This window comes from Bubalus kerabau, chromosome 2 (genome assembly GCF_029407905.1).
Source record: "Bubalus kerabau isolate K-KA32 ecotype Philippines breed swamp buffalo chromosome 2, PCC_UOA_SB_1v2, whole genome shotgun sequence".
NCBI classification, from domain to species: domain Eukaryota; kingdom Metazoa; phylum Chordata; class Mammalia; order Artiodactyla; family Bovidae; genus Bubalus; species Bubalus kerabau.
Genome location: NC_073625.1, coordinates 6,889,281 through 6,913,102, shown reverse-complemented (window position 1 = coordinate 6,913,102; position 23,822 = coordinate 6,889,281). Strand labels below are relative to the sequence as shown.

At 38.4% G+C, this 23,822-nt stretch overlaps 1 protein-coding gene across 10 annotated transcripts in view; it reads left to right on the top strand.

The window, feature by feature from the left end:
- PSD3 (pleckstrin and Sec7 domain containing 3) overlaps nucleotides 1-23,822 on the top strand; it is a 616,838-nt gene that overhangs the window by 368,086 nt on the left and 224,930 nt on the right. For all 10 annotated transcript variants that reach the window (XM_055566944.1, XM_055566946.1, XM_055566948.1 and 7 more), the window contains 4 exons: nucleotides 1,778-1,972; nucleotides 2,424-2,504; nucleotides 4,204-4,316; nucleotides 6,788-6,846. In XM_055566944.1, the coding sequence (XP_055422919.1) occupies nucleotides 1,778-1,972; nucleotides 2,424-2,504; nucleotides 4,204-4,316; nucleotides 6,788-6,846 (448 nt within the window). The remainder of the gene's footprint in view (nucleotides 1-1,777; nucleotides 1,973-2,423; nucleotides 2,505-4,203; nucleotides 4,317-6,787; nucleotides 6,847-23,822) is intronic.

The window sequence follows — 23,822 nt, the reverse complement described above, 5'->3', positions numbered from 1 at the left end:
TCCTGGAATGGCTTTTGCATCATTGAAAGGCTGTGAAAAACAACAAAATCAAAAAAGCATGTGTGACAGTGAGCTTATGTGGCCTGCAAACCTGAAATATTTACACTCTGGTTCATCACAGAAAAAACATTTTTGCTTTAGAGTCCACAGTAAGTGTGCTGGAAGGGTCCTTACGCACGGTTGTTTACCACGGGCATAGCGCTGCTTTGTTAGAAGTCAAAGTGAAGGTCTGGGAATGACAGCGTTCTCAAGGCTGGTGTTACAGGTGTGTGCTGTGGCAGCCAGCGAGAGCTGAGGTTCTCACACTGTGGTGTGCAGCTTCCTGAGGCCCTTTCAGTGGGTTTGTGAGGCCAAAATTATTTTGTGATAACAGCGCAGCACCGTTGTCCTCTCTCTGTCGATACCAAAGTTGATACACGCTGATTGTACGAAAGCAGTGGTGGAAGCCCCAGGGCCAACCAAGGCAGTGGCACCACGCTGGTCTTCTCTGCTGTGCATTCAAAATAAAAATGAAGGCCGGTTTCACCTAATGATGTCTTTGATAAAGCAGTGCCAATTAATTACTTTTCAGCCCTTGGCTACCTGGCATTTAATTTCACATGCAGTGAAATGGAAACTCTACTTGAAGCACTCTAGGAAAAGCACTCACGTAGTTTGAGTTGTGAGCTTTATGCTAGTCACTTTTTTCATGGAAATGCCATTTTCTTTCAAAGTCTAACTGAGAAACTGGCTTTGGCAAACATTTTCTTGAAAACTAATGAAGTGAGCCTATTTAAGGAAAACAACTGTCATTTTTTTTGTTGTTGTTGTTGCCAGTGATAAAATTGAAGTTTCAATAAAAAATTAGAATTTTGGAAAACTTGTATCTACCACCAAGTTTGGCAGCTTCCCTGTACTTAGCAACTTTTCTGAGGATGTTAGTGGCAATGTTAGTAAATGGGATTTCTTTTTTAAATAATGAAATGTGTCAGCAAATACTCTTCAGTTGACCAATTCATGTTGCAGAATCATGCCTGGGTAAGATGCATTCAAAGTGTGGGACATTTTTAATGTAAGAGTACAAAAAAACTCACTGATAAAGTTTAGATTCTATCAGTATATTACAACTAACTTTTAAGAAACTACCACTTGTTTTATTTTGGCATTATATCAAAAAGCAATATCCACAATTAAGGATATTAAAGTGCTCCCTATTTTCCTATTTCTGTGGAGGCCAGATTGTCTTGATATTTTCAGCCACAGTGATGTATCATTGATGATCTAATGTAGAAGTGGCTGTGAAGTCCAGCTGTCTTCTAGCTGCACCAGACATTAAAGAAATATGTAAAAGACGTAAATCTCTGTTGCTTGTCTCTTTACAATTTATGCTATTGTTTTAGAAAATATAAATATGTTTGTCTATATTTGTGAAATTGATTTTTTATTATTAAATGAATATTTGAATTTTTCCATTTTAATCACTCATGCAGTGAATACAAGTAGACATAACCCATATACACAAAGGTCTTTGAAATCTTCTATACTTCTAAGAATATCAAGGTTTGAGACCATAAGTTTTGAGAACTGCTCATCTAGGGTTTAAGCAATCACTTCTCTAGTATGTCAAAATACAGTAACTGAGAATATTTTTATTAATAATTAAGCATAAGGTATATCATTTAAAATAGTTTTTCATTTGTTCTACAATATCGTGATAATTTCCTTAGCTATTTTCCTGTTTGCCGCACAAGAACAATCTCTTCTCTTCTTTTGTTTCCTTCTTTATCAATTTTTACAGCAATGCTGGGGTGGAGACAGCTCTGCTAGAGGCTCATTCTGAAATGGGGAGTGCTGAAATTCTGGAAAAGGGGGCCTCAGGAAGCCTCAGTAACAGCACCAGCAGCAACACAGAAGCAGCCAAAAGGCTGGCCAAGCGCCTTTATCAACTCGACAGGTTCAAAAGGTCGGACGTGGCAAAGCACCTGGGCAAGAAGTACGTTCCGTTCCAGGGCTGGTGTCTGAGTGCACCCTTATAAACGTGTGTGTGTGTGTGTGTGTGTGTGTGTGTGTGTGTGTGTTCAGGCTGGTGTCTGAGTGCATCCTTATAAGCGTGTGTGTGTGTGTGTTCAGGCTGGTGTCTGAGTGCATCCTTATAAGTGTGTGTGTGTGTGTGTGTGTGTGTGTGTTCAGGCTGGTGTCTGAGTGCATCCTTATAAGCGTGTGTGTGTGTGTGTTCAGGCTGGTGTCTGAGTGCATCCTTATAAGTGTGTGTGTGTGTGTGTGTGTGTGTGTGTGTTCAGGCTGGTGTCTGAGTGCACCCTTATAAGCGTGTGTGTGTGTGTGTGTGTTCAGGCAGGTGTCTGAGTGCATCCTTATAAGCGTCTGTGTGTGTGTGTTCAGGTAGCTTCAGTTTTAATAACCAAGTCTATTTTGTTTTCTTATAGCAATGAATTTAGCAAACTAGTTGCAGAAGAATATTTGAAGTTTTTTGATTTCACAGGAATGACACTGGATCAATCTCTCAGGTATGATTAAACATCACCTGTTCTTTGCTTCTAAATAATTAATTCTAATAATAGAAAATGATGTGCTGAAGGTAGTCTGATTTTTCCTTTTTTAGACCCACAGTTACTTTGTGACCTTAGCTCAGAGTGTATTACGGAGAGTAAACGTTGTGGAAAGTGGGGAAAATGTATTGTTTTTGTGAAATTATACATGAACCCATATTCTGCACCAAGTATATGACAGAGTAAAGAATGCTGGCAAAGTAAGGCTTGGAGAAATGAAATCTGTGGGAATTTGGTTTTTGAATGCTCAAATTTTTTTAAAAGGCACAGTTTATATACTGCAGAATTAAAGATTTTTTTCTCTAATTATTTGTTTACAGTAGCCTAATAGCCTTTTCAAAGAGTACTTTGAAATTACCTAATGAATGGGATAAAAATCAATATCAGGATAATTAGCAGGAAGTTATCTGTAAAACTATTTTAGTCAGTTATTACTTCTGGCTGATCTGTTCAAATGGGTTTGGAAACACCTGACCATCACATCTTACACCATACTGTCCTGTCAATTTCTAAGCACAGCTGAAGGTAAAACCCAGCCAGCATTTAATCTTATAAACTCTGTGATGTGTCAGAGCCTGGAGGAGCTCTGAGATCATCTTGTGTAACACTCTAGTTTTACAGATCAGGAGACTGAAGCCTGGGAGGTGAAGTGAGAAAGCACAGCAGTGAGTTAGTCTCTGGCTCTTTGCATGAATCAGGGGTACTTAGAGGTTTTCTGATGGAAACAGGTAAAGGTAGGGGAAAGATCTATATTTTTGCTTTGCTTTCTCATGTGGTTTATAAAAAAAAGTTTAAGAGAAATTAATTAGGGCAATATAATTTAGATTAACTGCAAGTAAGGAAGACAGCAACATTTTCATCATCAAAATATGGTTTATGATATGTTTCTTTCAAAAGTAGGTTTTCTTAGAACATTCTGAATAATTTTTTTCTTTCTCATCTCGTGTTTAGGTCAGTGCATCTACTTTGTTGAGTGAGAGTCCTGGATACATCTCTAATAGACCATACTCTCAGTGACTCTGATCTAGATTGGCATTCCTAATTCAAAAATAAATTAGGGTTTTATCTTCCAATCTCTTCCTCGTGTAGCAAGTTAAAGATAGACTATGGTGATAATAGGCAAAATAAAATTAACAGAAATCTACTGTGCATAAGACAGTATAATTGTAATTTTAATAGTGGGTCAGTGGTGATTACCATCAAGTAACAAAATGACAAAGAAACCCTGTGATCTTTGTCAAGTTTTGGGGTCGCAAAGAGTTGGACACGACTGAGCGACTGAACTGAACTGAACTGAAGACATAGATCACGTTGTTATGCATCCAGACTTCAGTGTTCCTTAGTTTTTTCTAACTCATCTTTAAAAATGGCTTCTTTACATCATATGTGGAAACCACTCACCTTCCCAAGCCTGTTTTTTGATGAGTTTTTTGACCATGCTGTTGCTCTGTCATCGTTTATATCGACCTTTCCTATAATATTAACATCAACATAAGTTTATGTTGAATAACCATCTAGTGATTTTTAAAGCATAACTGTTAAATATCTTACCTGTATTATTAGTTTCTTAAGTTTTATGAATTAAGTTTAACTGTCAAACAGAGTATAGTCTCACATTTTCTAAAAATTCACCTTTTCCCTTTTAACTCTTTTTTAGGTATTTCTTTAAAGCATTTTCTCTTGTGGGAGAAACCCAAGAACGAGAGAGAATTTTAGTACACTTCTCCAATAGATATTTTTACTGTAACCCAGATACCATTGCTTCACAAGGTAATCGGATGGAAATGCTTAAATTACTTTTTTATAACAAGGGCTATTTTTCTCAATATAAAGGTTACATTTTATTATGCAGAAGAAAATGAAGATCATCGAGTTATGTCTAACTACCTAGAAATAACTGTTAACAGTTTGATTTACTTCCTTCTAGTCTATTTGTAAAATACTTTATGTCAAGTTGGAATCATTACAGAATTTCGTTTCCTACTGTTCTTCCCTTGCATGGTGAGCATCTCTCATGTCATCAGATATTCTTTAAAAACCGTATTTAATGACTGCTTGATGTCCTTTACTCCTGTAGTTTCACTGTATTTTCCATGTCCATAGTATGACAGTATACTTTCTTTAAATCGCTTATGGTCTGTCCCTGAGATTTTAATGTCTGTGCACATTGTAATAAGTGAAATGTGCACAGACATAGCTTTCCTCTTTCTTCTTCCCGTGCACCTGATTTTCTAAGCTTTTTGATGAAGTGCATGTGTAGTTATATGGTTAGTTCCAGAAACATTTGCAAATCTCACTGGCGTGTGTGGTCTATCTCTAGTACTTTCTTGGGCATTCATTTTTACAACACTGACCACTGACTCAGGTTTATGATTTTAATGACCTATATTTGTGTTTACTATTTTAAAAAGCAACTTTAAGCTTTTTAATTTTTGATATACTCTATGAAGAGAGATCATTTCTCCATTTCAGTTTTTATACTAAGGCCAAGCTTTCAGGGTTTAAAATAAAAAATATTCACTTCCAATTGGAGTATCTTTCATAAACTTAAGAACTCTAGACTAAGTCCCTGAGACCAGATGCACTAGGAATTGTAATTGTCTCTTAACTCCTGTGTGCCAGTTAGCAGTGTGTTGGTGTTCTTTATATCGACACAAGTGATTGCTCCTGCTGCCTCTGCCCTGCAGGCTGTAGCTAAATTAATTGTCTTGAGTGTTAAAGTCATATTGTCATCTGTAAAATGGGGACTGTCTTCCTTTATTCTTTTGACTCTGCTAAGACCATCTATTCACTGTATCACTGTTGGTCTTAAGAAAATAAAAGGTATAGAAGTGAATTGTTTTTGTTAGAACCTTCTTCAAATCTAAGAAGATACATTCCTAAGTGAGGCAGGGACCGTGGATTTGTGTACTCAGTTGGCTGTTGATAAAGATATTTGAGAGTTGGCTGCAGAGTTTTATAAATACTTTCAAGAACTTGTTTTTATATGTATTTAGAATAGTGGAATAAATGAACTTTTAGGCATTTAGCAGCATCTGCTTAGAGATATTTTACTTAGAGAAATCACCTACTGAACTCAAAGGCATATTTTGGAAAATGAGGCATCTTTAATTCATAAATTCAGCAGTTGGACAAACTTTTTTGTACATTTAGTATAAATTAATAAGATTTTTCTCCTATCTGCAACTGCTGTACTATACTTGGATTGAGAATTGCAGGGAGAGAATAGTGCTTTTTCTTTCCCTTTATAAAATAAGAGGAGAAAGTGATGTTTCCATGTAAGTGTGAAATGATCTTGCTGGTTTGGGTAACTTATTTCCTATAAATAGTTAATTTTTAAATCTTCATTGATTATTTCAGTATTTCACTTTTGTCTGATCAGTTGTATCCTGGGCCAGTCAACCTAAATGTTGCCTTAAAGGAGTGGCGAGTGAAAGGATAACTATTCCTGTCTATATGTTTTTAGCCAGAGAACTAATACCCAAAGAGTAAACAGTGGAAGATGCACATCTTGGTTTTCTTTAACTTTTGCTTCTTTCCTAATTCACTTTCTTTCTAGAAAATAAAATTTAAAAAATAACAGTATTAAATAATTTATTTTCTTTTCCATATCTCATAGAAAATTGAGAAACCATAAGTAAAAAGTAAAATTGTAATTTTATTATCCAGAAATAATGATATCTTTTAATATTATATTATAGATCATTCTAGATGTATTATATTTAAATAGAATCATACTGGATATAAATTATGGTGAAATATCTTTCCATTTCAACGTGTGTACTTGGACCACATTTTTAATGACGTCAGCGTAACAGAATTGTGTTTTAGGTGGGTCATATTCACTCACTCCCATTGTCAGCAAGCTTCCTTTTAGATATTCTTGTATTTTGGGTAGTTCTTTTATTTCATTAGTATTAATATGAAGTCCCCGAAGTAGATTTGCTGTATCAAAGGACACTGGTTCAAAGCTTTAGACATTTTCTGTCAGCTTGTCCTCTAGAGGTAGGAATAATTGACTTCATCACCAGTAGAGTTCAAGTCTGTGCACTGAGATTCGTTTAATAACGTCTTCTTATCTATTTTCTGTTTCCCCAAATGAATAGGATTAATTGTGCCTAGCCACAGGATTGTGGTTTCACAGGTTCTTAATTAAGCACAGGTATGCTGTTTTGATAATATTGAGAGTCCAACAGGAACAAGAGAATTAACGCTTTCTGTCCTCGTCTCTCTTCCGTTAGATGGAGTCCATTGCCTCACCTGCGCGATGATGCTTCTTAACACAGATCTCCATGGCCATGTAAGTGTAGGGGTGTGAGCTGTCCTACAGAGAGGGCTCCAGAACTTCCTGGGCTTATCTTTGCTTTTGTTTTCATACATGTTTACTCTCTGCCTTCTTTTATCTCGTTCTCTACATGGCAGGTAGGTAAACATAAATCTTTGGAAAAAGAAATAGCTTTTTTACATGCTAGCACTGAGCATAATTTTAAGTAAGTACCGTATTGTCCACATGTCTGGAGTTGTTCTAGCTGTAATGCGTGCGGCCTGTTATCTTCTTCGTCCACTAGATGGCAGAGACTGAGCTTTTACTTTTGGTTTTGGTTTTTGGTTAGCTATGAGGGTTGATACAGTATTGCAGAAAGAGGATGTTAAGTTACATCTGAAAGTGTTGACTATGTTTTCACGAAATATAGTAGCAAGTGTTAAGAGCTAAGTTTTTTAAACACCCCTTAGCTTACCTGGTCTTTTGCTTGTTGAAATATTAATATAGTCTACTTAAAGTATAGGATGAACTTCTTAAATTTATGATTGTAACTATACTTTCACCTTTCACAGAGGTGGAATTTTAGCTTTTGCTTAAATTGTTCATATTAGAGAAAATAAGAAATGTTTTAGTTAAATATAGATCAATATAGATCAAATATAGATCAACATGTACACAGCACAAAAATTATTTCATAGTCCCACGTCCATTTATTTTGAAGGGAAAATCATGTTTCTTGTAATTAGTCTACATCATCCCTTGATTTGCCATATGGTTTTTACCTTACAACTAAGAAATCATATTAAAAGAACTAAAACTAAGATAATGGCCCTAATTTGTTCTTCTGTTCCAAAAGGTCACACCTTATTTTAAACAAGAAAAAGGATAACTCCTTTTCTTGTTCTCCTCTTTAAGAAAGGCAAGTGGAGCTGTATGGGGTCCTTAAGGTGGACTGAGGGGGACAAGCCTCAGTTTAACAGGGCGGTAAAATGTCTTGTGGAAATGAAGGTACTGGGATTTCCACAGCTTGAGCCTTGAAGTGAGTGGCAGAGTCTGACGTTAATTCAGCTTGGCGTGGGGCTGGCCAGCCAGCATGCTGTCCTAGCCTCTGTTTTCCTGTTGCCAGTGAAGCAGGCTCTCACTGCTTTCCTCTGTTCATCCTGTGACCCCCTTCTTCTCCTCTCACCCAGTTTCCTAGTCTAGCTATCAGCTGAAGGAGATGCTTTTGATTATGCTTGTCCACATGTAACATTGACCCAAGCCAGTGGGTCCCAGTGCCGGGGATCTTCTTCACATATGAGAGTTGTGTATTTACTCTGTTCAGACTGAGAAAATGTGTAAGAATGAAGAAAAGAATCTAGTAACAGTTTGATTCTTTTTTTCAGGTTGAATGTCATAGAACTTCTGTAGAAGTAGCTAGATTTGCAGGCATTTGTTTCTATTAAGGGGGCCTCCCGGGTGGTTCAGTGGTAAAGAATCCGCCTGCCAGCGCAGGAGACGTAGGTTCAGTCCCTGGGTGGGGATGATCCCCTGGAGAAAGAAATGGCAACTTATTTCAGTATTCCTGCCTGGAGAATCCCACAGACAGAGGAGCCTGGCAAGCTATACAGTCCATGGGGTCGCAAGAGTCGGATATGAGTTAGCGATTAAACTACCACCACCATTTCTGTTAAAAACTGGATTGCTTTTTAAAAAGCTAATATTGTTTTAATAATAATTTCAAATAAACATGTATCTTATTAATCACAGTAATTTGAAACATAACATTAAATAAAGGTGTGAGGTTTGTTATTTATTCAGATAGCTCTGCACACTTGATACACAAACGAGACACCCTGGGGCGTCTTGTGCATGGGTTCAGAACCACAGGCCTTGGATTCGCTCGTCTTCCATGTTTGAGGAATTGAAAAGAGATTAAGTGATATACCACACTTCTTTTTGGCAACTGGAATATAAGAGAGAGTTTATATAAGTGAATGGTTTAGTATTATCTTGATTTATGCCAATCATACATAATTAACAACTGGTTATAGTGGCAGAATTACATATGAGGGAGAAAATTATAAATACAAATCTCTCTGTATCTTCAAAATCATGTTTTTAGTGATTATTAGTTCTCAGCTTTGTTTTTAAAAGTGTGTGCTGCATCCTGGAGATTGTTGTTAAGTTTTGTACATTAGACTTTTTTATTCTTGTACACAATGCGTGCTGTTCAAGACTGCTGAACATATAGTAGCTGCCATAGAAACTAACCGTGTGAAAATGTGTTTCTCTTCTTTTCCTCCTCTGGATTCTTTTTAAAAATAAATTTTTCTTCTAGGTGGTAAGTTTTTAATCCATAGTTTTGGATGTAGCTTCTCTTGCATCATGATTACCTGAATTATGGTACAGTGTCTGACTTACTAGCATGGCTCCTATGAAAGTGAATCATTCATAAAGACTATAGAGTGAATTATTTCTAATATCTTCCCCTTTCACCCTCTCCTTATGCTATACTGCCTAGGCCTCACCTCTCATTACTTAGTCCAGAGCCTGAGTAATCCTCTTGGGAAATGAACTAATAATCCACTTCCCTTTTCTTCCCTGCCATCGTGTCATAATAGCATGACCTTTCTAAGAAGTGCTGAGACAAGCTTGCCCTCACGCTCTCAGTGGGGAAGGTGTAACCTGGGAGGTTCTCTTCTTGAGGCTGTTCATTGGGAATCTTCCTGTGCTATGGAATGATGTGTTGAAAATGCATTGGCATGGGCCTTTGTTCTTCCTGCTAATCTTACTAATAAAATGGTAGAAGGTGTACTAACATAGCAAGCCTAATTCGGTGCTGTATGTTGGAATGCTATTCTAGCTTCCCCTTTTCTAGTTTATTCTATCATTAAACAAACACTTTAGTGTTTATGCTCCACTCCAAGTTTGCTGCCATCTGGGTAAGGATCAGAAGTCAGATGGAGTGGCGTTGGTAGGCTCGCCGCCCTTAGCCAGATTACCTACAGAGCTGGTGAGGGCTAACCAAGGTGCTGCGGTAGAGAAGCTCTGGGGGAGGGGTCTCCTAATTACATACATTTCACTAAGTGGGCCGCAGAAAGGCAGTCTGCAATATGTACAGTATTTTGGGGAGAAATTCATTCAGATGTTATAGTCATTTCATTGGAACTAAAGAATGGTGATTCCCTTCTGCACCTATTTTAAAAAATGTGAATGATTTTTACCATTATTATACCAATAATATGGACTTACTTTTACTTATCTGCACGTGGTTTACTAACCTTCATTAAATAAGTATTTTCTAATTGTGGTCACATTTGCTAAGTAATCTCTTTTATTTTTAAAATGCCCCTTCATCTATGAAGTCTGTATGTAAGTTAGACTTTTGTACATACAGATCAATTTCTGTCAGAACAGAAAACAGATTTATTTTTCTCTTGTTCTCTTGGACAAGTTGTACTGAGTATTGTTACTATCAACAAGCAGAGAGTTGAAACTCTATTTTTTAAAGCCTTGCATTTTATTGGAAATAGTATGAATAAAATGATTTATCATGTTAGAATACATTCATACCTTTTCCTTTTCTGGGCTATTCTGCAGGTATGCTCTATTAACTTAAAAGTATCTCTCTTGTCCTCCAGTCATATTCAAAATCCAGCCTCTTGAACCCAAGACTGAAGACAGGCAGCAGGGCCGGAACAGTGGTCGGGAGGACTGGACCCTGAAATGGGAGGAAGTTTCAGAAGAAGAACTGAGAAGCAGTAGAGAGTGGGGTAGGCGGAAGCATAGGAGTTGGCCGGTTTCTCAGCTAGAAGTCGGAAGCTATCCACAAGACAGTGCTGCCCATGTCAGGCCATGGTCAGAGGCAGTAGCCAGGGCATTGTTGTCAATCAAGATTTTGTGACAAAATCTGCCCTTTAACACCGCGGCTTGGGATTTTTAGTGACAATTTTATCTGAAGTGTGTCTGTGCTTTCTGGCAGAGCCAGGCCCCCAACCACCCCACTCCACCCCCGCCCCCACCACACATGGGGGTGGGGAGTGGGCTGTGGTCCTTCTGGAGTGGTGGCTGCCTGTCTGGGCTGGGCGCCTGCAGATGCTCTGTCCTTGGGATCCTCGGCCTGCTGCTCATTATCTTCAGGTTTGTTGCACAAGGCAGGACCTTAGTGGTTTTTTGAGGGGTTGGGTTATGGGTTGGGTAAGGGCTAAAACCACGGCAAGGACACTGTACTGGTATAGGAAAGAAAGAAGGCAAGGAATACAGTACAGCTTTTGTAATAGGATAATGTCAAAAAGTTGTGTAGTTCCGTTGGAGATAGATCTTAGGAACTCATTATTTTTCAATTTGTAAACTGTGTGAATAATTGTGATAATTCAAAGATGGGCTCTCTAGGACACTGAAATTTTGAAGGCTGGGTTAAATAAATATTTTGTTATTATCAGAAATGGAAAATGACTATTGTGAGACCTGTAATTGAAGAATTTTAATGCTTTTCCTTTTCATGTCATGCTGTCTCGTCTCTCCACCCTCAGGAGCAGCTCAGATCTCCGTGAGGTTGCTAGGTAGTCAATTTGCACCTCAGGAAACCTCTGTGGGTGCCTGCGGTTGTCGTCCTGGTAACTGACATCTGCCCCCTCCTGTGGCGCGGTGGTCTCTGAGGACCCTGCTTTGTGTCCCTGCAGCCCTGTTTCCTCGGTCCCTCTTCCAGGAGGGCCAGCCCTGGCTGCAATTTCTTTTTCTATCTGAGCCCTGTCCCTCTGCGGACTTCCAGCCACGGGTGACATTTACTTCCAGTAAGCCTCCTCCCCTTGGAAGTCCTCTTTTACATGCCCTTGGTGCTGCGTCCTTCCTTTTCCGATTGGACTCTGCAGCCACAGTGACTCCTCCAGGCTCTCATCACTTCAGAGTGGCAACTGCCTAGAATTTTAGTAGGAATCCTTACTTAAGCGCATCAGAATCAATCACGCACAGGGGATCTTCCTGGCTTTCATCACTCCTCAAGATGACAGCCTCCCTTTCCATTTTCCTTCCCTGCATTTCTTCCTCCCTGTCCCTACCCTATCCTCTTTCTTTTTGGTAGTTCTACTTTTCTTAGAATCGGGTCATATTTATAAAACACAGCAGGTGTAGCTTTCCAGTTGAGTCAGTGGGGCTCATTTAGGGACCTCAGATCCTCTCGCTGATACATTGTTCAGCCCTCCGCCCTTCTCTTTCTTACCAGGATGTGTTTTCACATTTGCACAGATCGTTAGTACAAGGTGATAAAGGAAAGCAGATGGAACTCTTATTAAGGCAGGGTTGGCTCTTTCCTCCCACATATAGTTTGGGGAAGAGTGGGAATGAGGATAAGGAAGGGGATAGGAACCTCCGGCCTCTGACCCTCTTATTTACTTTAATGTCTGTCTTTCTAGACAATCATGTTAGAAGCAGAGATCAGTCTTTGAATTAATAATGAGAACAGTCTTCTCCTTTATCTTCTCAAATTTTAGAGGAACTACTTTTTATGAAGCAGTAATCGAGCCTGCTACTAAATAATTCTCAAGCTTTTTGTTCTCAGGATCCCTTTATACTCTTATATTTTTGAGGGCCACCAGAAAACTTTTACTTATATCTGTTAATATTTACTGTATTAAAAACTAAAGTTGATGATTTAGAAAATTTATTGAATCACTTTAAAATAGCATTTATAAACCAATTAAATGAATAATATACTTCTACCAGACCACCTGACCTGCCTCTTGAGAAACCTGTAGGCTGGTCAAGAAGCAACAGTTAGAAACGAACATGGAACAACAGACTGGTTCCAAATCGGGAAAGGAGTACGTCAAGGCTGTATATTGTCACCCTGCTTATTTAACTTATATGCCGAGTACATCATGAGAAATGCTGGACTGGATGAAGCACAAGCTGGAATCATGATTGCTGGGAGAAATATCAATAACCTCAGATACACAGATGACACCACCCTTGTGACAGAAAGTAAAGAAGAACTAAAGAGCCTCTAGATGAAAGTGAAAGAGGAGAGTGAAAAAGATGGCTTAAAGCTTAACATTCAGAAAACTAAGATCATGGCATCTGGTCCCATCACTTCATGGCAAATAGATGGGGAAACAGTGGAAACAGTGACAGACGATTTTGGGGGGCTCCAAAATCACTGCAGATGGTGACTGCAGGAATGAAATTAAAAGACATTTGCTCCTTGGAAGAAAAGCTATGACCAACCTAGACAGCTTATTAAAAAGCAGAAACATTACTTTGCCAACAAAGGTGTGTCTAGTCAAGGCTATGGTTTTTCCAGTGGTCATGTATGGATGTAAGAGTTGGACTATAAAGAAAGCTGAGTGCCAAAGAATTGATGCTTTTGAACTGTGGTGTTAGAGAAGACTCTTGAGAGTCCCTTGGACAACAAGGACATCCAACCAGTCAATTCTAAAGGACATCAATCCTGAATATTCACTGGAAGGACTGATGCTGAAGCTCCAATACTTTGGCCCCCTGATGCAAAGAACCGACTCTTTTGAAAAGACCCCGATGCTGGGAAAGATGGAAGGCGAGAGGAGAAGGGGACGACAGAGGATGAGATGGTTGGATGGCATCACTCACTCAGTGGACATGAGTTTGAGCAAACTCTGGGAGCTGGTGATGGACAGGGAGGCCTGGCGTGCTGCAGTCCATGGGGTCACAAAGAGTCAGACACGACTGAGGGACTTAACTGAACTGATGAGTAATAATTATACTTAAACAAAATTTAGTGAAAAAATTAGCATTAAAAATTTTTGAAAATCTCTTTCATGTTTGGTTTAATAGTAGACTGCTAGATTCTCTGCTTCCACGTTTTGTCTGTCACAGTATATCACAAGTCATGTAGCTTCTAGAATACTCCACTGTAACTTATGAGAGAGAGACTGAAAAATGTTTTTTTTGTTATTATGAAAATAGGTTTGACTTCATGGATACCCTGAACAGAATCCCTGAACCATACTTTGAGAATCGCTGTTACAGTAGTATTTTCAGTTGCCATACATATTTTTTTTCTTCATGCTATTTCTGGCTCCTTTTTCAGTGGCAATGTATTATAGAAGTGCTGGGGAAAATCCCAGTAATATTTCAGATATCTCTAAAGGTTGAACTTTTAGCACACTAGCTTTGTGTTTGGGGTTTATGAAAGAGTACTTTGAATATCACAGCTACAGCTTCTTGGTTTGTAAATTTGCAAAGGATCCTGTTTTGCCAGCTAATCATGTGTATTAAAAACTGGACACCTGAGGGCAGCAGAACACAATTAAGCTTATCTGATAGAGACGCATAAGAAACCAAAGCAAAGAAGCAGCTTTCAGCAGAGCTCCAGAACTGAAGTCATTACCAAGTCAGTAGTATGCTTTTTCAGCACTTACTGTAACATGTTGGAGGAGGTGGAGTTGCCATGTGGGAGGGTATGCCTGCTGTGTCTTAATATCTCAAGATTTATGAAGCCAGATTTTACCAATGCATCAAGAGAGCCTTCAGTTTCTCCGAAAGCATGTTTTCCACAAAGCTTCCAGACTTTACACTATTAAAAATGAAAAATTTGAGGATTGTTATACTAATTCTTCAACCTTTCGTCCAGAGTGTAGACTGTGGGCTGCTTCCTGGTGAGTGCAGAGTTGAGATGCCACTTCAGCAGCAGCTCACCCTCAGGCCTGAGCAAGGGTCAGGTCTTGGCTGGAGCTCCATTCTCCGTGTCAGGGAAGCGGGCTCAAAGCAAAGCCGTGGTCATACTTAGGCTCAGTTTTGGACTGTAGCTTGTGTGGTGTCTAAGACGTTGCTAAGATCTCCATCTTACCTATCCTCCTTCACTCTCAGTTACCTCTGAAGTCCGGAGCTGATTATCTGCTGGGGTGGGGAAAAAATGCCACCACTTTAGCAGAGGATAAACCCGAAGTTAAAGTCCAGAGTGTATCGGATGCCTGACCCATTTGCTCATCTGTGACGCGTCCTCGGGACCGGGGCCTCCTCCTTCCATTTTCCTGTAGCCTCGTGCTCAGTCGCTCCAGTCGTGTGCAACTCTTTGCAACCCCGTGGAGCCTTAGTGCACCAGGCGCCTCTGCTGTGAGATTCTCCAAGCAAGACTACTAGAGTGAGTTGCCATGCCCTCCTCCAGGGAGTCTTCCCAACCCAGGGATTGAACCTGTGTCTCCTGCATTGCAAGCAGATTCTCTTACCAATGACCCACTGGGGAAGCCCTTCTTATCGACTAAGGGCCTGCAAACCATGCCCCGCAGTCCAGCTGGTTTTCCTGAACACGGTCACACACATTTGCAGACTAAAATGACAGTGTTGAGTAGTTGAAACAGGGATCTTACAGCCTGTAAAGCCTAGAATATTTATCTGATCCCTGACAGAAATTTACAAAACTTGTCTCTTCCAGACCAGACTCTTGCCCTGGTCTATGAAACCTTCTACTTCCTCCCTAAACGTAGTAGGTTAAGGCTGAGGAGGATCCTTTTACCTAACATTCTAAATGAGAAACATGTTTACATCCAAGTTATATTTTTCAGACATGATAAATTCATCATAATTTATTCATATAAATACTTTATATCTAAAAGGAATCAAATGGAGAAAACGGCTCTTTATTTTTAAGAAAATGTATTTTTAAATGACTGTTTAGTCATTTGGGGAGAATAACCTTAAATTTGTCTGAGAGTGTGAACCCCCAGTCTGGTTTTTTTTTTTTTTAAACTTTTTGACTAATATTTTCTCTCATTAAGGATAGTACCTTAATTGGTTAAATTGTCAAGATTCGGGCCTGACTGGTATTTTGGGATTTCAGATAGAATTATTTTTTGTGGCTTCTCCATTTTAAGTTTGGTTAAAAATGCCTCCTGATTCTAAAGATATGATCTCCAGATTGACATTCTTTGAACATCTCAGATTTGATTGGAAATACTGTATTGATTTCAAAGAATAATTTTCGAGCCTTTCAGTGCATAGGAGGCCTTTTTAAATTCCTGTGCTTTATTCATTTAATGGGAAAGAATTCAGAATATCAGAAAGTTCTATGAAAGTGCTGCCTTGGCATGCAAGTGCCAGCATTTGTTTCAGAGAAGGCCTCCTTTTCCCCAAAGTCATGATTCAACTTGAAAACAAGACTAGAACCATGATGCCTATGAACTGTTGAGATGCAAAGTCAGTGATTAGAGTAAGCTTTGACAGTATTTGTTTGAATAATAGTTTTTCAAATTAATTGATACAAATTGGTATAACACAGTCTCATAAGTACTTATAGGGACTGTTTCTTGATGACAAAGACTTCATTTTCCTTTGACTCCCTGATAAAAATAGCATAAAGACTTGGGGAGTGTTTAAACATAGATGTCAGCAAGACGCAAAGTGGACTAATCTTACCTTTTGCTTTTGCTCCTAGACCTCACCGGGAAGTATTACTAGTGAGGCAGAGGAGGACAGGAAGTTGCAAATATAAACAACCTTGACTATTCAGGAAGTTAGCTTACAGAAATAAGAGGATTATAAGAGAATACTATCAACAATTGTATGTTAACAAAAGATCACGCAGGTGAAATGGACAGGTTCCTAGAATGATAAATACTGTTGAAACTGAATCAAGGAGAAATAGAAAATCTGAATAGACCTATAGCAAATAAAGAGATTTAATTAATAATAAATAAAACTTTCCTCAAAGAAAAGCCCAAGACCAGATGGCTTTATTTGTGAATTATACTAAACATTTAAAGAGGTTTTGATATAAATCCTTCACAAAATCTTCAGAAAAAAATAAAAGGGGAGTGATTACTTTTCAAAGCATTCTATGAGGACTATACTACCCTGATACCAAAACCAGACAAAACTATCACAAGAAAACTAATATCCTTTATGAATAGCCCTGTGAATATAAACTCAAAATCCTTAGAAAAAGGAAAATACAGTCTAGCAGCATATAAAAAAGACTATATATTCTAACCATTTGAGATTTATTATAGGAATGCAGGATTAGTTCAACATATGAAAATCAATCTAATCTCCTTATTAATGGAATAAAAGAGAAAAGCCATGATTATCTCAGTAAATACATAAGCACTGCCAAAATCCAACACCATTTTATAACTAAAAAAAAAAAAATCTAATATGCCAGGAATAAAAAGGAATTTCGTTAATTCCTAAAAATGAGCATTTATGAAAAACTCATAGCTAACATCATACTTTCTAGAAAAGTTGGAAGACTTTTTGTGCCTCAGATCAGAAACAAGGCAAAAGTGTCTACCCTTGCCACTTCTTTGTTACATATTGAAGATTTTATCCAGGGTGAGTAGGCAAGGGAAAAAAATAAAACATGTCATGATTCGAATGAAATAAGTAAAATTTTCTCTGTTTGCAGAAGACTTGATCTTTTATATAGAAAATCCTAAGGAATCTACAAAAGGAAAAAAATGATTAGAATCTAAAAAACAGTGTTCAGCAAGGCTGTAGAATAAAAGTTGAATATACAAAGATCATTGGCATTGTTAATACTAGCAATGAACAATATGAAAAGGAAATGTTTCATTTACAGTATCATCAGAAATACTAAGATACTTAAGAATAAACTTAACAAACTAAGATGAATGCATTGACGTTGAAAACTACAAAACATTGTTGAAAGAAACCAAGTAAGTGGAAAGTAATTTCATGGTATTGGATTGGAACCCTTAGTGTTAAAGTGCCATGCTCTCCAAAGTGATCTTCAGATTCAACACAGTCATCCTCAAAATGCCAGCTGACCTTTTTGTCCCCACAGAAAATTGCTGCTACTGAAATTCAATTACAATTTCTATCCAAGTCCCAATGGCATTTTTGCAGAAAAGAAAAATTCATCCTAAAATTCACATGGAATCTTAAGGGACTGTAAATAGCCTAAACAGATTTGAAAAACAGCAAAACTAGAGAACTCACACCTCCTGATTTCAAAACATGTTACACATCTACAGTAATCTAAAGAGTGTGATACTGGTGTAAAGACAGGCAAATAGACAAACAGAATAGAATACAGAGCCCCAAATAAACTCTTGTATATATACTTTTTAATGATCTTCAGCAAGGGTGCCAAGATTACTCAATGGGGAAAGGACAGTCTCTTCAACACATGGTGCTGGGAATAAAGGACATCCAAAGCAGAAAGTGAAGTTGTACCCTTATACCATATCAAAGATTAACTCAACATAGATTAAAGGCCTAAAACGACAAAACTATGAGAATAAAACATAGAGATAAACCTTCATAATGTTGGACTTGGCAATGATTTTTTGGATCTGACACCCAAACCACAGGTAGCAAAATTTAAAATAGACAAATGGGCTTACATCAAACTTGCAAACTTTTGTACACAAAAGGATACTACAAAGTGAAATGACAACCTACAGAAAGGGAGAAAATATTTACAACTCTTATATCTGATGAGTAATTAATATCCAGAATATGTAACGAACTCCTACAACTCTACAACAACAGTAAAATTAATTACCCCAATTAAAAAGAGGGAAAAGGATTTGAATTAGATATTTATCTGAAGATATTATACAAATAACAAGGAAACATGAAAAAATTCTGAACTTTCACTAATTGTCAGAGAAATGCCAATCAAAACTACCTCATACCTATGAGGATGGCTACTATTTTTTAAAAAAAGCAAAATAACAGAAGGTGGCAAGTATAGGGAGAAATTGGAATCCTTGTATGCTATTGGTGGGATTGTAAAACGGTGCACCCCTATGGAAAGGAACATGGCCGTTCCTTAAAAAATTAGAAATAGCACATGATACCCCTATCCTATTTCTGGCTATATATCTAAAAGATTTGACAGCAGGATCTCAAGGAGATATTTGCATACCCATGTTCATAGCAGTACTTCACAAAGCCCAGAGGTGGAACACCCCAAATGTCTCTCAATGGATAAACTGTTGAACAAAATTGTAGTATACATCTAATGAAATCCTCAGCCTTAAAAAGGAGGAACCTCTGACATGTGCTGCAAGATGGACAAACTTTGAGAACACTATGATTTTACTTTCATGAGTTACCTAAATATTCAGAGTCATTAGAACAGAAGGTAGACTGATAGTTTCCAGAAGGTGGAGGGGAGATGGATAGGAAGTTATATAGAGTTTAAGATTTGCAAGATGAAGTAGTTCTGGAAATCTGTTTCACCACAATGTAAAAATACATAACCTACTGAACTATGCACATAAAAATCATTAAGATAGTGAATTGTTTGTGTTTTTTAACCATAACAAAAAGAATGCAGAGGTGAAAACAGCTTGCTACAAAGCTATGAGAGTCAAGAGAGTGTTACACTGGCATCAAACCAAACATGTAGATCTGTTCAATAGAGTTAAGAGTTAAGGAGTGAACCCTTACATTCCAGTCTGTTGATTTTTGACAAGGATGCCAAGGCCACTCATTGGAGAAAGAATACATATGGTGCTGGGACAGCTGGATAGTCATATGCAAAAGAATGAAATTAGATTTTTCTTTGCTACTCTGTACAAAAATTAATGCGAAATGGATCAAATATCTAAATGTAAGAGCTAACAGTATAAAATCTCTTAGAAAACATAGGAGTAAATCTTTGTGACTTTGGATTGATTTGACATTAATTTGTTACATATGACACCAAAAGCACAAGCAACCAAAGAAAAAATAAGTAAATTGAAATATCATCTAGATTAAAAACTTTCTCTGCTTCAAAGAACACCATCAAATGAGAAAACGCACATAACAGGAGACAGTATTTGCAAAGTACATATATGGTAAGGAGCTTGTATCAAGAATACATAAAGAACACAGCTCAAGGATAAAAGGCAATAATAAAAGGACAAAGGATTTGAATCAGCATTTCTCCAAAGAGTATGTACCTGTGGCCAGTAATGCATGAATGTACGCTGAACATCACCAGTCATTGGTGCTGCTGCTGCTGCTGCTAAGTCGCTTCAGTCGTGTCTGACTCTGTGCAGTCCCATAGACGGCAGCCCACCAGGCTACTCCGTCCCTGGGATTCTCCAGTAAAGAACACTGGAGTGGCTTGCCATTTCCTTCTCCAAGGCATGAAAATGAAAAGTGACAGTGAAGTCGCTCAGTCCTGTCTGACTCTTTGCGACCCCATGGACTGCAGCCTACCAGGCTCTTCCGTCCATGGGCGTTTCCAAGCAAGAGTACTGGAGTGGGGTGCCATTGCCTTCTCAGTCATTAGGGAAATCCAAATCAGAAGCACAGGACACCAGTTTACACCCACTAGGTTGGCTTAAATAAAAAGGACAGATAAGTGTTGGAGAGGATGTAGAGAAGCGGAAACTCTCACACGCTTTTAGTGGGTATGTAAACTGGTGCCAGCAGTTCCTCAAATGATTAAACACAGAGTTGCCATATGACCCAGCAATCCCACTCCTGGGTTCACACATAGGAGGAATGAAAACAAGTCCACCCAAACTTGTATGCGAATATTTTTAGCTGTATTATAGGAACCACAATGTGGAAGCAGTCCAAGTAGCCACCAATTTCTGAATGGATAAACAGAATTTAGTATGTTCATATAATGGAATGTTGTTTGGCAATAAAAAGAAGTTAAATACTGGTTAATGCTTCAATATGGGTGAACTTGAAAGCATTATGCTAAATGAAAGAAGCCAGTCATAAAAGACTGTATTTGTATGATTCCATTTATGTGAAGTGTCCTGCATAGGCAGCTCCACAGGACTTAGTAAATGAGAAGTTTATTATTGGTTTTTTTTTTTTTTTATTGGTGTTCAAGAGAATGGGTAGTGAGGATGGAAGAGAGATCTAAGAGTGATGGCTAATGGATATGGAGCAGCTTTTTGGGGTGATAAAAATGTTCTCAGTTTAGACTGGTGATGGCCATACTGCTTTAACGATATACTAAGAATTACTGAATTGTATAGTTCACAAGGATGAATGTTACATGAATTATATTTCGATAAAGCTGGTGTTTTTTTAAAAGTTATAGTAAGTTGACACTTATATAACTGACGTATTGACACTTACATATAACTTACTGGCATATTTTTAAAAATCTTCTTTTTTTGCTCCTGGTATTTGTAATTTGTTTACTTTTCCATAGTTTTATTTTTGTTTGTATAACATGTTTTTATATTTGGGAGTCTTGATATTGTTTTATTTGATACTTATTTTAACAAAAATTACATAAATTGAGATGAAAGTTTCAGTTTCTTATTACCAAAAGACTCAGGTGTTTCAATATAAAGCATTCTAACACAAGTTTTATCATTATTAACATTGCAAGGATTAAAAACGGATAATGTCATCAAGTGAAAGTGATGTCGCTCAGTCGTGTCCGATTCTTTGTGACCCCATGGACTGTAGCCTACCAGGCTCCTCTGTCCGTGGGATTTTCCAGTCAAGAATACTGGAGTGGGTTGCCCTTTCCTTCTACAGGAGATCTTCCTGACCCAGGGATTGAACCCGGGTCTCCCGCATGGTAGGCAGACGCTTTACCATCTGAGCCACCAGGGAAGTCCGCTGACAGGTCGGTATAAACCCCGGACAGGTTTCTGCTGTGAGCCGTATGAGGTCACCGCGGAACCACAGAGCAGGGCTCCTTACTTGCTTCACGCGGGACATTTCATTCATTCACATAAGCACACTGTAGAGTTAGTAAAGTACAGCAGAAAACATGTTTGCTGGGAGAACAAGGAACTAGAGCTCCAAGCATCCTTGCCTTGTCCTGAAGGATCCCGGATGAGCCCCCAAGATGAAAGGCTGCTGCTGAGCCATAAAAGACGCTAGGATTCTTGGCCTCCAGAGGAGAAGAATTCAATCCGGGGCCAGTGACGAGGCTTGATCGCTCAGAGCTTTCGTGTAATAAAGTTCTATTAAAGTATAAAAGAGATAGAGAAAGCTTCTGACACAGACATCAGAAGGGGGCAGAAAGAGTGCCCCAATGTTATCAAATCACATATTAAAAAAACATTCTTGTTCTTAAGTGATGATTAAATTATGTCCTCTTTTAATTTTGTTAAAAGCAAAGAATTGAAACCACCTAACTTGGAAAAGAATTTTTTACCTAGTCATTATTCATTCATTTTCTCAAATCCTTGAATCATATCCCAGAAAAGCCTTGCCAAGTCATATCAAAATGACTATTGATCGTACTTGCTAGTTTTTAGCTTAGGTGGCACCCCGTTTGATCCGATACACTTGATAAGGGAAAATTGAGCTATTGTCTTTTTCAATATAACATTAGTAAACAGTATTTTCCATTAAGGTTCCTTTCTGTGCTTTAAATAAATTTCCACCAAAACTTGGGACTGCAGCTGCAATGTATTTAAGTTATAGGAAATATCTACCAGATACATTAATTGGCAAAGCCAGTTCTCATTGTTAAAACATTTATGCAGTCTTTCCTCTTAAGTGTGACTATCTATGCTGTCTTTCCTGATGGAAGAGGCAGGGTTTCAAACAAAAGTTATAATTAATTAGCAAGCACTGGACAGATTATTTCATGTTTTAAGGCAGAAAGGCAGTTGTGGAAAAGGAAGTGAGAAGCAATGACTTTGAAGACATACAGGTGACTCTGTTCTCAGGCAGACGTATATTTTTTAAGTTCTGTATAAATACTCCCTTGAAACTGTCTCTGGTTTTGCATTCCTTTTAAAGTCTGTCTCCAGAACATTCTGCACCAACTTGCAGACTACTGTTCCACCCTACTCTTAGTCTTCTCTGAATAAAAATAAAACTGCAGAGCATGCGTTGCATTTGCCTGTGTGTCGTGTGCAGGGCTGAGCTGTGTTGGCACACTTCGTGTTCACTTGGACCACATTTGCCAGAGAGCCCCAGTCTCTGCACGTTTGTTCTGCGTCCCCTGCTCACGGGATGGGTTTCTGTGGGAGTCCAGACTCAACCTCAGAATCCTTCACAACTGGCAACTTTTATTAGCCAGTTGGAGCTGGCACTGGAGGCAATTCTGTGTCATAGCAATTTTATTAGTTTTCTCAGCATATTTGCATCTCTTCTCTTTTTACAGTTCACATTTTCTGTGTGTTTAGTCACTCAGTCATGTCCAACTCTTTGCGACCCCATGGACTGCAGCCCGCCAGGCTCCTCTGTCCATGGCGATTCTTCAGGCAAGGACATTGGAGTGGGTTGCCATGCCCTCCTCCAGGGGAATCTTCCTCACGCAGAGATTGAACCCAGGTCTCCTGCATTGCAGGTGGATTCTTTGCCATCTGAGCTATAAGGGAAGCCCTCACATTTTCTAATTTTTGTTTATTAATGAGATCATCTTTTGTTAAACTTATTATCCTTAAGTTGAGAATGAGTTTGAAAACAGTTCTCCAAGGATCTCTTGCTTTTCTTACATTTTGTGAACTGAAGTTTGGTTGCCTTTGTTCTGGTCTGTCTTTTCAATATTATTTCTGTGGTGAGCAGCATTGGAAAAGTGACTTAGTGATTCCCAGAGCAATGGTTAGATTTGTGTATGGCCTTGAAAGATACAAGCTGGTTTCTCTCTTTACAGCCAAGGGGTAGATACGCTTAACTGTCCCGTTGCGAGGATTCAGGTTCCCAAACCTCAGTGCTTCTCCTGTGTGTGCAGGAGTCAGCTGGCCCCACTCAAGGTGCTCTGGGTACTGGGACTCAGGGAAGTGGAGCAAGAAAGTGCTGGGGTCCCGGCCACTTCTGTTGTGATAAATTCCTGCGGTCCTGTTCTGACTGCATTCGGCGGCCTGTGAGAGGCTAAGTTCTTAGCTTGAAGTAGCAGCCTGAAAGCTCAGGTCCTTCATCATTCTTGGCAATAGGTAGGAAATAAAAATAAAGAAGCAAATAAATAGCCATCAGAGTTCAGCTAAGAAATGTCATTTTATTCATGCTTTTCCTGTAAAAACTACATTATATATTCTTTTCATAAATGTAGCAAAGGTTTTTCAGATTTTTTCTTAGGCTAAAATAAAACCTTGACATAATTTTGCTATTCATATTTAATGACAGTTTTCAAAGCATAATAAGCCATCTGTTTTTTTCATATG